Below are 14,267 nucleotides of genomic sequence, written 5' to 3'. Positions count from 1 at the left end.
AGATATACATGTATGCATTTATATTTCCTTCTCATATCTACTCTTTCTTTCCCTGCTTGTCCTTTGCTTCCAAAGAGTTCAATGCCCTTGTGCAATTTTACATCCTTTGTGAAGTGAACTTATGGAGGACTACCGCCTTAGCTCTTCCCATTCCTTTCCTCCTCTGTCTCCCACGGTGTCTGCTGTCTTCCATTCAGCTGTGTATGTCTGGGTATATGTATTTCACAGCCTGATAGGTACCTTCAGCCCCATCAACTGAAAGATTAAGCAGCAGCAATAATAAAAAATTTAAGACATTTTAAGGGAAAGAAATTAGTTTTAATGACTTTGGAGAATGCAGCACTTAAAGCTGTCAATCATGGGTATGCAAAATATAAACAACTTTGGAAAAAGGATTCTTCAGCTAGCCTGGGGCCCTGATCCTAAGCAACTCACATGAAGGCACTGCAACTGAGAGTTGTGATTGTTAGGAGGAAACATAGTATTACAGTGGTGTTTCCTACACACAATGCACCAGCATGTTTGCATGTGTATGTCTGTGCACATCTACATGCACATGAATCTGGAAATCTTACAGGCATGAACATGTAAAAAAGTCATACTTAAGTCCATTTGACCTCTAGAAATGCATGCATGCAATTTTATTGGCAGAAATACAGGAGTGATTTCATTTTGCTATTGTCCAGGATGCTTTTTGACTTCCCAGTCTAACTAACAGCATCAAACTCCCCCCCCCACCTTTGTCTTACACACTTGCAGCAGAAAAAATACAGCATTGAATTTATTTATTTATTTATTTGTTTGTTTGTTTATTTATTTAGTCCAATACACAATGAGAGTTTTAGTGGGTATATGTGTATGTGTGTGTGTGTATATATATATATATATATATATATATATATATATATATATACACACACACACACACACACACACACACACACACACATGGTAAAATACATGATGAAGGTTATAGAGGAGATACTCATAGTAAAATATATCTATCAAAGAATAGAAAAGAAGATATAGTAATAGAACGTATCAATGAAAGAATAGAAGAAGAGAAGTTTATTGTTTCCCACAGCAATCAGGTCTGTCCTAAGTGTGCATTGAATGACCTAAGGGCTGGCCAACTCCTGAAGCAAAGTAAACCCTTTACTTCAAGTGATGGATTTGTAAGGATGGTGTTCTGTCTGGGTCACTCCAGAAGCCAATACCAACCCAAAAAGAGAAGCCAGACACACGGGTAAAAGGCAAAGGCAGTTTTATAAAATTCAAGAAAAACACAGGTAACAGAAAATGTCCTTACAAACAGGGAAACGCTGTATCTTCAGATATATTCGCGAAGGCCAAAAGTCCATGCAGCAATACAGAATTCTTGCTGCCAAGCCAAGGCTGTAGATAGCAGACCTACACCTCCCACGGATCTTCCAAAGCTGCTGGGCCACAAGCCAAGAACAGAGACGCCGAGAAACAAGACAGGATAACGCCACGCCAAGCTGATAACACTCCACATGGCTTCAAGGGCTTGCCTGCCTTTTAAGCCCTGCTGATGAGGACCACACCCAAACCCAGCTGTTTCTAATACAATGGTGATAATATCTCTTTAACTGCTCCTTTTGTTGCTCTGAACGTCGCTGTCTCATGTCAATGACAGCTTGTGCGTCATCACCTAATGACTCCAAGCTACTGGCTGGGGAGAGCCCCCCCCCCCCCCGGGGCTCTCATGCTGTTCTCCTTCAACCCATTCCTGACTCTCCTCTCCCCCGTCCGACTGTTCAGCCCCCTCCTCTGCGCTGTCATCCTCCTCCGGGCATGGAGCCAGCAGAGACACAGCTGGTCCCTGAGCAGCCTCAGGCTGAATCACAACAGATGGCAGGCTGCAGGCCAAATTGATTCACTTTCCACACAGATCCTCAGTGTGTGGTATTGCAGGCAAGATGACCATAGTCATTGCCTGTGCTGCTATGGCTCAAACTGTCTTCCTCACGATCTCACCCACAGGTGCCTTATTTGCTCTGATGCCCACACTCAGGTCAAGATAGTAGAAGCTGGCTGTGGTGTAGCATGGAGCCGTGGTCTTCCCATGTTAGCTGGCTGGTCCTTTCAGGCTTCATTGGTTAAGCCACAAGTTTGAGCGCTTTTATTTATCAAATCATGACTAAACCCCGCTCCCCCTGTAAATGATCAACTAGGGCAGTGATGGCGAACCAATGGCTCAGATGCCACAGGTGGCACGTGGAGCCATATCTGCTGCCACACGAGCCATTGCCCGAGCTCAGCTCTAACGTGCATGTGTGTGACGGCCAGCTGATTTTTGGCTCACACAGAGGCTCTGGGAGGGCGTTTTTGGCTCACACAGAGGCTCCAGGGTGGGTGGAGGAGGGCGATTTTACTGTCCCCCAATTCCAGGGAAGCCTTTTGAGCTTGGGGAGGGCAAAACATGAGCCAACTGGGCCCACCAGAAGATGGGAAAGAGGCCGTTTCTGGCCTCCAGAGGGTCTCCAAGGGCAGGGGAAGCTGTTTTTGCCCTCCCCAGGTATTGAATTATGGGTGTGGGCACTCACACATGTGTGATAGCGTACACGCATGCTCTTTCGGCACCTGAGGTAAAAAAGGTTCACCATCACTGAATTAAGGAATGTATTTTTTTTCCTCCTCTCCCAATTGGTCCTGAGGAACATAAAAGTTATGAATCTGTATCAAAACCGATCGATCCTTGTTTCCCTCTTCATAGACTCCATGCCCACTGTTAGCAATATCACTCTCCTGCTGAAAGCTACACTTTATCAAGCTTTTCTTAATCAATGTGGATTGTTATCTTCTTTATATCAAATAGCAATTTTGGGTCACCCCTTAATCTAAGGTGGGTTGCAGCAACAACAGTAGCTTCGTAAAAGTGCGTGCTAGAAAATTAAGAGGAGATCCGTGGGCCTTCAAAGGTTGAAAAATGTAGATTTACTGAATTAAAGTGGCCTGATTTTCACACAATACAAAATCAATGCCTCGGTTCACATAGCCTTCTAACTGCTTTAGCATGTAGCTAATTAAGCAGGAGAAAGAATGCAGAGAGAAACATCAAAGTTAGGACTGTATTATTTTTAAGACTACAGCTTGTGTGAAAAAGAAATTAAGACTCAATTGTATTTAGGATAAGCTTTTGGCGGGACAGTCCTGATTTTTAATAATTTGTCCCGCGTCCCATGGAGTTTTTAAAAAGTCCCAATTTTCCTTTCTCTGGACTGCCCAGAGCGAAGAAAGCATTTCCTTTCTCTGGGCGCTGGGAAAAGCTTCCTGCTCCCAGCGCTCAGAGAAAGGAAATGCTTTATTCTCTGTGGCCAGTCCAGAGTGAATAAAGTCCAGGCTACCGGTTGCTTTGCGCATGCCCAACAGAGAGAGGGGGGATCGGAGGGCTGGAGAAGAGACCGAGCACCCACCTCTCCAGCGTTGGGCAGAGGGGGGAAAGTGCTGCTTCCAGTATAAGAAGCAGCCTGAAAGCAGAACATAGAAACATAGAAGACTGACGGCAGAAAAAGACCTCCTGGTCCATCTAGTCTGCCCTTATACTATTTCCTGTATTTTATCTTAGGATGGATATATGTTTATTCCAGGCATGTTTAAATTCAGTTACTGTGGATTTATCTACCACGTCTGCTGGAGGTTTGTTCCAAGCATCTACTACTCTTTCAGTAAAATAATATTTTCTCATGTTGCTTTTGATCTTTCCCCCAACTAACTTCAGATTGTGTCCCCTTGTTCTTGTGTTCACTTTCCTATTAAAAACACTTCCCTCCTGAACCTTCTTTAACCCTTTAACATATTTAAATGTTTCGATCATGTCCCCCCTTTTCCTTCTGTCCAGAACAGGCAAGCTAATTTGCTCTCTTCCCTTGTCTTACGGTTTTTATGCTTTTCAAAAACAGGAAAGATAATAAATTGATAGAAGTGCTGGACTGGGAAGCAATACACAAAAACACATGTGGAGGTAATTTTGTAGGTTGTCCTTCATCCTCCCCCCCCCTCAATGATGTCCTGCTTTACTTTTAGTTATAATCTGGTCACCTTAATTTAGGAAATAATATGGGCCTGATAAGAAAGCCTAGATCAGTGATGGCGAACGTTTTTTTGGTCTGGTGCCAAAACCTGCTCCCCCCCCCCTCACTGAAGCCTCTGGACTTCCAGTAGGCCAGTTGGGCCACTTTTTCCCCAGGCTTCAGGAGCCTGGGTCCATTTTTTGCCATCTATAGGCTCCAGAAGCTTTCCTGAAGCCTGGGAAGGGCAAAAATGGCCTCTCCTCACCCTCTAGAACAGTGTTTTCCAACCTTGGTAACTTGAAGATATCTGGACTTCAACTCCCAGAATTCCCCAGCCAGCGAATGCTGGCTTGGGAATTCTGGGAGTTGAAGTCCAGATACCTTCAAGTTGCCAAGGTTGAGAAACACTGCTCTAGAAGACCAAAAATCAGATAGCCAACTTCTCAACTTTTCTCCTTCCTTGCATCACTAGTATGAACTTCTCATCGTAGTATATATCCGTGATGGTGAACCTATGGCATGCATACCAAGGGTAGCACATGGAGCAATATCTGTGGGCATGTGAACCGTTGCCCTAGCTCAGCTACAGCTTACATGTATATGCCCCTCCCTTCCCAGGAGTTTCCATATGGCCCGTTTTAGACGCCAGGTAAGTACAGAAGTTGCATGAAAGGTCTGGGAGGGCATTTCCAGCTTCCAGAGAGCCTCCAAGGGGGGGGGGCAACTGTTTTAGCCTTCCCCAAGCTCCAAGAGAGCCTCTAGAGCCTGTGAAGGGCAAAAAACAGACCTATCCAGCCCACTGAAAATAAAGAAATGGGCTGTTTCCAGCTTCTGGAGGGCCTCCATGGGGGGGGGGGGGGGCGCCTGCCAGGCTCGAGGAAAGTCAGAAGTTGGGCTGCTTCTGGCCTCTGTAGGTTTCAGGGAGGCGCGCTTATGCCTAAAACGGGTCGCAGGAGATTGTGCACGCATCCACATTGGTGGGGCACCATGGATAGGTCACACATGCATGTGCAGGGGTTGGGTGTGTTACAGAGGGCATTGAATTATGAGTGTGAGCATGGGTGGGCACACACATTTTCGGCACCTGAGGGAAAAAAGGGTTCGCCATCACCGCCTGTATATATCATTGGTCTGTTGCCAATGTTTCCAGCCCTTCCCCTCCCTCCTTTCTGTAGGAGGCTGCCTACACTGCTAACGTCCCACTACAACCTATCATTTGGGCCACTTGTTCTTGATCTTCCCAGAACCTTTCCACCCTGATTTCCTACCACCACTCCCACCAATTTCCTAGGGTAGCACCCCCTCCAGCCCAGTGGGTTTTTTAAAATCCCTTCCTTCTTGTGGCCACTGCCACAGTGTCCCAGCAGATCAGATTAATAATAATAATAATAATAATAATAATAATAATAATAATAATAATATTAATAATTATTAATTAGATTTGTATGCCGCCCCTCTCCGAAGACTCCCATCAGTTCCCTGGGATCTGTGGTGGCGCAGTGGTTAGAATGCAGTACTACAGGCTGTAGTTCTGCTGCCTGCTAGCTGCCTGCAGTTTGGCAGTTCGAAGCTCACTGGCTCAAGGTGATTCAGCCTTCCATCCTTCCAAGGTCAGAAAAATTAGGACCTAGATAGTTAGGGGCAACATGCTGCCTCTGATAAACCACTTAGAGGGGGCTGTAACGCCCTGTGAAGCGGTATATAAGTGCTATTGCTAAGCGCTAGTGTTATTTTCCAAGCATTGTCTTCCTACAACCACCACCACCGCTCATGTCAAAGGTGCTTTTTCTTCAAAAGGCAACTGGACTGTTTTGCTTTGTTGTTAAGAAAGAAAAAGAAAATGTTTCGCTTCTCATCCAAAAAGCTTCATCAGCTCTGATGGTGGTGGTGGAAGGATAGGTTCTGATGGGATTGGGGGGGTGGAAGGTTTGTACCATCTGGTTCTTAGTACTCTCTGAGAGCAATTGAGGCCACTTGAGGGTTTATCTGTACTCTCGGAATCATCTGTATCAACGTGCAATTGCTTGTGAAATGTTCTTGGAATGTGTTGTAAACTGGAGAAAGGTAGTGTCTTATCCCCCCCTCCCATCCCCATTGAGGGAGGAGTGTTCAGTTCTAACACAGATGGGTTCTTTTATCCCTCTTTCAAACCAATGGTCCTCTCTATACCAAATGTGGATTGTGCTGTCTTCAACAGAGTGGCCTTTGTCTTTCAATTGCAGATGGACCACATCTGAATGTCTGAGATTCTCCAGAGACACCACTGCTGATGCTCCAGCATGGAATATCCTTCCTGCCTTCGATCTTCCTCAGCATGGGAATCTGTAGTAGCCTCTGCAGATGCTATAACACCACAAGTCCCACCAAGTCCAATCAGTATGGCTAAAGATGAGGAATGACAACATCTGCACCTCAGAAATATATGGAGGTCCTTGGCTTAAGAACAGAATTGTAAACTTATTAAATGTCATACCAGATTAGGTATAGTTTGAGTTGCTTCAAGAAGGGCAGCATAGAAGTCTAACAAACAAACAAACACACTAACTAACTAACTAACTAACTAAACAAACAAGCAAGCAAACAAACAAACAAACAAAACAAACAAGTAAATAGTTCAAATAATGAATTACTGCACAATGTAGTTTGCTTGGCATGGAATTAGTTGTGGTGTAAACATCATTGTTTAGGTTTTTGATTACAACTAAACCCATGACTAAAATACACGGTGGTTGGCATAATGAATAAATCCTCTCACTGGTTAATTTAGAATACAGAACTTACGATTCTTCCTATGAACCGAACCAACCAAAATTGTCCTGTTAGACTTGCAGCAGAACTTCAAGGTGATCACAGCTTATTGTGATCCGTGTAACTAAAGAGGCCACAAAATAAATTTGGGACACTCTGCATGCGAAGCATGTCCTCTATTACAAAAAAGTAACATAACCCATTACTCATGTTAAATTTATTAGTTCCCATTTGATTGTACGCCTTATGAGAAATGGCTTATGCCAATTAAATATATGGACAAACTCTCTTTATAATAAAATTTTATTTATATTAATGAAACCTTAAAATATAAACAGCTGCTGAAAAAGACAAATGACTAGTAAGCCAAGCAAATCCTTCTTCTCTTAACAGCTTATCCTCATTGCCTGATTGCTCTTTTAACACAATGGGTTAGAAACATTTTTGGAAGGCCGAAACATTATATTGTTTTACATAGTTTCAGATGCGCCTCTCAGGTGTGTTTTAGCATCATTAAAGTACAATTTTATCCCTTATGTTGCCTTGAAATTTGTGTCTAATTGGGAAATAGAGGAGAGTAGTATAGATATACAGTAGAGACCTTCAAATTTCTAAGTTCTATCATATCGCAAGACCTAAAATGGTCATCTAACATCAAAAATGTCTTCAAAAAAGCACAACAAAGAATGTTCTTTCTGCGCCAGCTCAGGAAGCTCAAACTGCCCAAGGAGCTGCTGATACAGTTCTACAGAGGAATCATTGAGTCTGTCATCTGCACTTCTATAACTGTCTGGTTTGGTTCTGCAACCCAACAGGACCGACACAGACTTCAGAGGATAATCAGAACTGCAGAAAAAACAATTGCTGCCAACCTGCCTTCCATTGAGGACCTGTATACTGCATAGGTCAAAAAGAGGTTGGTGAAAATATTTACTGACCCTTCGCATCCTGGGTACAAACTGTTTCAACTCCTATCCTCAAAACGTAGCTACAGAGAACTGCACACCAAGACAACTAGACACAAGAACAGTTTTTTCCCAAATGCCATCACTCTACTAAACAAATAATTCCCTCAACACTGTCAGACTATTTAGTACGTCTGCACTACTATTACTACTAGTTTTTTCTCATCATTCCTATCATCCATTTTCTCATCATTCCTACCATTCCTATCATCCTTTTCCTCCCACTTAGGACTGTATGACTGTAACTTGTTGCTTGTCTCTTTAAGATTTTTATTAACATTGTTTCTTCATTGCTTATTTGACCCCTATGACAATCCTTAAGTGTTGTACCATATGATTCTTGACAAATGTATCTTTTTCTTTTATGTACGCTGAGAGCATAGGCATCAAAGACAAAATCCTTGTGTGTCCAATCACACTTGGCCAATAAAGAATTCTATTCTATTCTATTCTATTCTATATTGTATGCTTTACTTCACTGCAGTCTAGCCCTGCAGTTTATTGGCAACTTAACAGAGGCAGCAATGCCCCTTCAATAGAATCAATACTATAGTTTCCCTCTTCTCTAATATTTCAGGTATTTCAAAACTTTCAGAACTGTTCAGAGCTTCTAGAGTTACCTTTATCAGTAATGCTATAATAACACAAGGCTTGTGCGTATTGTTTTGTAAATAGAAGAATGCTGTTTGGAAACCTGGTAGATTTTTTCAAAACAGTATCTTTCTCACCCTGAGTGACCCCCTTTCCTCTGGGTTTTGATTTTATTAAAACCAGTTGTGGATCATTTCACCATTTCACCAGTCTCTGGAGGGGAAAGGATTTCATCCCCTCTCAGTTTCACCTCAACTGGCTGGAGAATAATGAAAAGGTTCACTATAAGACATTTTTTAAAAAGGAATAAAGTCCAAGAGGTACCTCAGGAATTTAAAGAAAGGGTAATAAATATTAAGTTAGGATTCAAACCAACAACTTTTCCTTTGAAAGGCAATTGTTATAAACACTACATTGTTGTAATTTAACTGATAAGAGTAAATCTAGATTATAGACCAGTGGGGTGGTAGGAAAGGATTTTTCAAAATGTTAATTTAATTGTTGCATGTGCTTCTTGATGTTTCAATGTAGCATAACTTCAATTTATAGTACTTTCAATACATACATTTTGTGCATATGTATCTACCTATTTATCTATGTACATGTATGAATGCATGCATGTACATGTCCCCCCTACACACACATCCAATAAAGCCTGCCCACAGAAAGGAAAAATATTGGTGGTAGGATGACACAGCGCCAGGACAATTGTCTCCTGGGAGAATGTGGTAGCTATTATGAAGTGTCTTAGCCTAGACAGAATTTTCTTAGAGTCAGGAAGCAAAGCATAGGCCAGAGACTGCTTAAGGTAGGGGTCCCCAAACATGGCAAGTTTAAGACTTGTGGACTTCAACTCCCAGAATTCTCCAGCCAGTATAGCAGGAGAATTCTCTATGCTGGTTGGAGAATTCTGGGAGTTGAAGTCCACAAGTCTTAAAGTGGCCAAGTTTGAAGACCTCTGGCTTAAGAGCTCTCAGCTTCAATGCTGCTGTTATTTTCTTTCTTCCAACCAACATTTTTCCATTCCAATTAAGAATGAATTTATACTTTAGGTTGGGTCTATATATTTAAAAAAATAAAATAAACATCCCTGTAATATACCCTAAATTATGCTTGAATGAATTAAATGAATATTTAATTCAAGATCAATGGCACCGATATAGAATTCAATATATTCAGTATAATATTCAGTTCAGTATATTAATTCAGTTGACTTTAGTCCATCAAAGTCAATCAGGCTCATTTTGGATGGGAGTACCATCCATCCATCGTTTCTTTTTTAGAAGTCAGACTACAGAAAGAAGGGAATTATTTAGGTCCCCTCACTGCAAAGCATTAATTACCTCTTCTATGCCCACCCCATGAAAGAGGACGGTCAGACCATGTCCACTCTCTTCAATGCTTCAGATCATTTAAACTTTATTAAGAGTCCTGCTTAGCTCAGAGGATTCTCTAGCCCAGCACCCCATTTATGTAATAGTTATTCCTCAGCTTGTGCATTTCTCCGCAGACATCTCATTAACTTAGTTGAGCATGAGCACCCATATTAATATCCTGCCATGGTAGAGTCCCATTAGCCACCACAATTAAGTAGTCATATCATCCAAAATTTTACTTAATCTTTTACAAAACTGTCCATGCTATGTTTTACCAATGCCTTCCCTGATATCAGAATGTTATGGATGGTGAAAATAACACCTACAAAAAGATATTTTTGATCTCATCTTCAATGATAAAATTGAATGGGTCCAAAGACAGGCTACAAAAATGGTGGAAGGTTTTAAGCATAAAACTTATCAGGAAAGACTTCATGAACTCAATCTGTACAGCCTGGAGGACAGAAGGGAAAGAGGGGACATGATCGAAACATCTAAATATGTTAAAGGGTTAAATAACGTTCAGGAGGGAAGTGTTTCTAATAGGAAAGTGAACACAAGAACAAGGGGACACAATCTGAGGTTTGTTGGGGGAAAGATCAGAAGCAACATGAAAAAATATTTTACTGAAAGAGTAGTAGATCCTTGGAACAAACTTCCAGCAGACGTGGTTGGTAAATCCACAGTAACTGAATTTAAACATGTCTGGGATAAACATATATCCATCCTGAGATAAAATACAGGAAAGAGTATAAGGGCAGACTAGATGGACCATGAGGTCTTTTTCTGCTGTCAATCTTCTATGTTTCTATGAAAAGGGCATGGGTAAGCAATCAGAGTTCTTTGCCCAGAGATGGTAATGTTCAGGAACAAATACAGGCTACAGAGGAAGTGTTTATGTCTACAGTGGACAAAAACTAAACTTCCTTTGTCTCCCATATTGTCAGCTGCAAAAAGACCACGTTCACATGTGAAGGTCCAATTAAATGGATTTTATTGCTAAAAGCCTACGTACAGGTATCTTCTCAACTCATGATGGACCCTTGCTTAAAGATGCGAGTCAACAGAACACAAGGGAGCCTGGGTTGGACTCAGTTCTCTTGTGACTAGGTAAGGATTCTAGGCTATTCCTCCCTTTTCACTCCATCCCCAGGTTCCGCCATCCCTTGTCCTACATATATGCTGTTCAAGTTATGAAGTTTATAGTGAGCTTCTGTTTTGAGTTATGAGTTGAAAAAGGTGAATTATCAAATTCTTGGTGATGCACCTAATTAGCACATGGGCCAATTCAATATTAATAAAGCATTCTGTTGGATGCTCCATAAACAGAGGCTTAAAAGAGGCACAAGAGAACCTTCAGGTGGTGAATCAGATTCATTCACCTTTCCCTTTGCCACCTTTACTGCCCAAGCAAGGCAGCCAGCTCTCATCACCTTAACCATCTTTGGCTAATGAGAGTCAATTTACCTGATATCATTATGGATTTTTTGCATCCAGTCCAAAGGACAGGAGTTAACAACTGTCACTTGCTATCTGTTCCCATGAAAAGGCAATGCTACAGTTCAGTGGGGGGAAAAACAGGGATCACTGTACTTTATAGCAACAATACCTTCTGAAGAAATGTAATAGTCATATGCAGTCAGCGAAAGATGCTTAACAAAAATTGAACCATGGAGGGGTGAAAAATGAATACAGTAGAATTTGATCATTTATTGTTACTGTTGTTATTTTCACCCTCCATAACATTCTGATATCAGGGAAGGCATTGGTAAAAAAATAACCCTTGAGATAAAATAGTCGTAATTAGTTTCTATTGAGTCAAGCTTGACTTCTAGTAATAGCAGGGACAAATACTTGCCACCACAGTCTGGTTCCAGTGATATCTTGTAGCTCCTCCAAGGACAATCTTATGACTTCTTTGATCCCATCTATCCAACTTAAGGCTTGTACGCCTTTCTACTTTGTTGAATCTTGCCAAGGTTATTATCTCTCCATGTCACATGCTCAAAGTATATGAGTTTCTGCTTCCTAATAATTGCCTCAAGGGAGCCGTATATGCCTTTAATTTGATTCAGTACTAACCAATTTTTCTTGGAATTAATGATATTCTTATTAATTATTTCCTAATCAATAATTCAAATGCTTCTTTCACCTTTCTTTCTTTTTTCTTTTCTTTCTTTCTTTCTCTTTCCTTTTTCCCTCCCTCCCTTCCTTCTTTCCTTCCTTTTTCCTTCTTTTCTTCCTTCCTTCACTCCGTCCTTTCTCTTTTTTCTTTTTTCCCTCCCTCCCTTCCTTCTTTCCTTCCTTCTCTCCTTCTTTCTTCCACCCTTTCTTTCTTTTCTTTCCTTCTTTCTTTCTTTCTTTCTTTCTTTTGCCTTCACCTCTCTTCCCTTCCCTTCCCTTCCTCTTAGAAACATAGAAACATAGAAGATTGACGGCAGAAAAATCTAGCCTAACCTTATACTATTTCCTATATTTTATCTTAGGATGGATCTATGTTTATCCCAGGTATGTTTAAATTCAGTTACTGTGGTTTACCAACCATGTCTGCTGGAAGTTTATTCCAAGCATCTACTACTCTTTCAGTAAAATAATATTTTCTCGTGCTACTTCTAGTCTTTCTTCTGTTTTCACAGCTATACATTACCATTGGAAAGACCACTGCAGTAATTATTCTGATCTTTGAAATAATTCATTTCCTTTTCTGGCTTTATCTACCATAAGTTGATCATTGCTTTTGTCCCTAAGTTTAATCCAAGGTCCGTCTTTAGTTTTGAATCCTTTACACCCAAACTATCTATCATTTATATCTATCTATAGCTCCACTGCCAAATGTAAGTTCTTGAAGCATATTGATTAAGTTACTTTGTCTTAATAACTGACTTTGACCCAGATTATTCATTATTCGGTTTTTATTTTCCTTACTTTCACTTTACAAAGTAGTGTCACCTGTGAATTTCAGTGATTCAGCTTCCAATACTGACTCCAGCTATCACATATCTTGCAATCCTGCCAATTTTATAATATAGTCAATCTACACATTGAATAGCCATAGAAAAAAATGTAAGTTCCTTTGTATCACGCCCTTCCCTATTCTGAATCAGTTTCTCCAAATGCAAGTTCATACATTACCTTCTTGCTTATTGTAAAGATTCCTCAGAATTATCAGATCTTCTCCATTCATGTTAGCCATCTGATTTGAAAGTGGCTTGTTCGTTTGACATTTCTCCCTGTATGAAAGGCTCTTTCTTTGCAAGATCTTGACTGCTGAAATGTTTATCTCAGTTGAGATTTAAAGATGGCATTTCATCAAAATGTAGGGCTTAAACCCTGAACCTATTGATTACAGCAAAGGTCCCTTTCATGTGTTGGGGGGGGGCTTTAAAGATAGTAGATATGAAAGAGGGAACCATAATTACATATACTGGGTTCTTTTTACTCCTTTCCCCCTTCAACTATCCTGATAATCCCATATACATTGATTTTGATTGAAGTTGGAAGCTGATAGTTTCACCCATCCTATTTATTTATTTAGTAAACTTATATGCCACCCATCTCATGTAGAGGTAGCTCAAGATGGCTTAGAATCAATATAAGTAATGATGGCTTAGAATCAATATAACCCCAACGATTCTCATGTAGAGGTAGCTCAAGATGGCTTAGAATCAATATAAGTAACAAAATAAAACATTAAAACAAGAGTGGGGGAGGAGGGAGAGGGAGGAAGGGGGGGAGAAAGCAGGGAGAGAGAGGGGGAAGGGAGGGATGGGATGGAGAGAGGGAGGGGATGAAGGGAGGGAGAGAAAGAAAGAAAGAAAGAAAGAAAGAAAGAAAGAAAGAAAGAAAGAAAGAAAGATTTGCAAAATTTGCCCCACACATGTTCTGCACATGTATCTGCATGTATTGGACCCCAACAATTCATTCCTCTTATGACTGAAGGTAAGGAGGGATTGTTTCCGTTCGTCATAAAGTTGAGATGAGGTCAGTGTACAGTACTAGATTACAGAGATGAGGAAAGAAGAAAAAAGTGTGAACTCCTTGCACCTGCTTTCTGCCCCTTTCAACTGCTCTTGAACTAAAGATGCCAATCAGGCTCTATCTCCTTCCAGATTTCTCTAACCCCAATGGAATAGAAATTAGAGGCCCCAAAAATAAAGCATAGTGGTGGTCCATCGATGGGAGTTCATGGTCCTAGAATCTACAAATATGCACAAACACATAACCACATAAACACACACTAATCACAATCTCTATCTAGCCAAATTGGAGAAAGAATCTCTTTCACGTTTGCAGTAAATTTCAAGTATTTTTAGTTCTGCCATCAATATTTTATGAAGAATAGGGCATCAACTACCCAAGAGCTGTAGAGAGAGAAAGAGAAAAAACACCAAGAGAGTCTTACATCTATGATATGCCTGTCTTAATTTCTCTTCAAGGCCATTTAACTGTCCCAACTGCTACTATTTTCTTCATGTAATAGAGTTTGATATTTTACTTGCACACCAAAATTCGTACCTCGTGCTTCAGGCAGTGTGGCAGCCCCAACTAGCTGA

At 40.9% G+C, this 14,267-nt stretch overlaps 1 protein-coding gene across 1 annotated transcript in view; it reads right to left on the bottom strand.

Moving 5' to 3' along the window:
* GRIN2C (glutamate ionotropic receptor NMDA type subunit 2C) overlaps nt 1-12,898 on the bottom strand; it is a 91,258-nt gene extending 78,360 nt beyond the window's left edge. Inside the window, exons 1-2 of the mRNA XM_070736766.1 lie at nt 12,847-12,898; nt 6,296-6,416 (exon numbers count right to left, since the gene is read on the bottom strand). Of these exons, the coding sequence (XP_070592867.1) occupies nt 6,296-6,416; nt 12,847-12,898 (173 nt within the window). The remainder of the gene's footprint in view (nt 1-6,295; nt 6,417-12,846) is intronic.
* Nucleotides 12,899-14,267: the final 1,369 nt, after the last annotated feature.

This window comes from Erythrolamprus reginae, chromosome 2, assembly GCF_031021105.1.
Source record: "Erythrolamprus reginae isolate rEryReg1 chromosome 2, rEryReg1.hap1, whole genome shotgun sequence".
In the NCBI taxonomy this organism is placed as follows: Eukaryota; Metazoa; Chordata; class Lepidosauria; order Squamata; family Dipsadidae; genus Erythrolamprus; species Erythrolamprus reginae.
The sequence above is the reverse complement of the archived record's forward strand: the minus strand, read 5'-3'. Positions and strand labels throughout refer to the sequence as shown.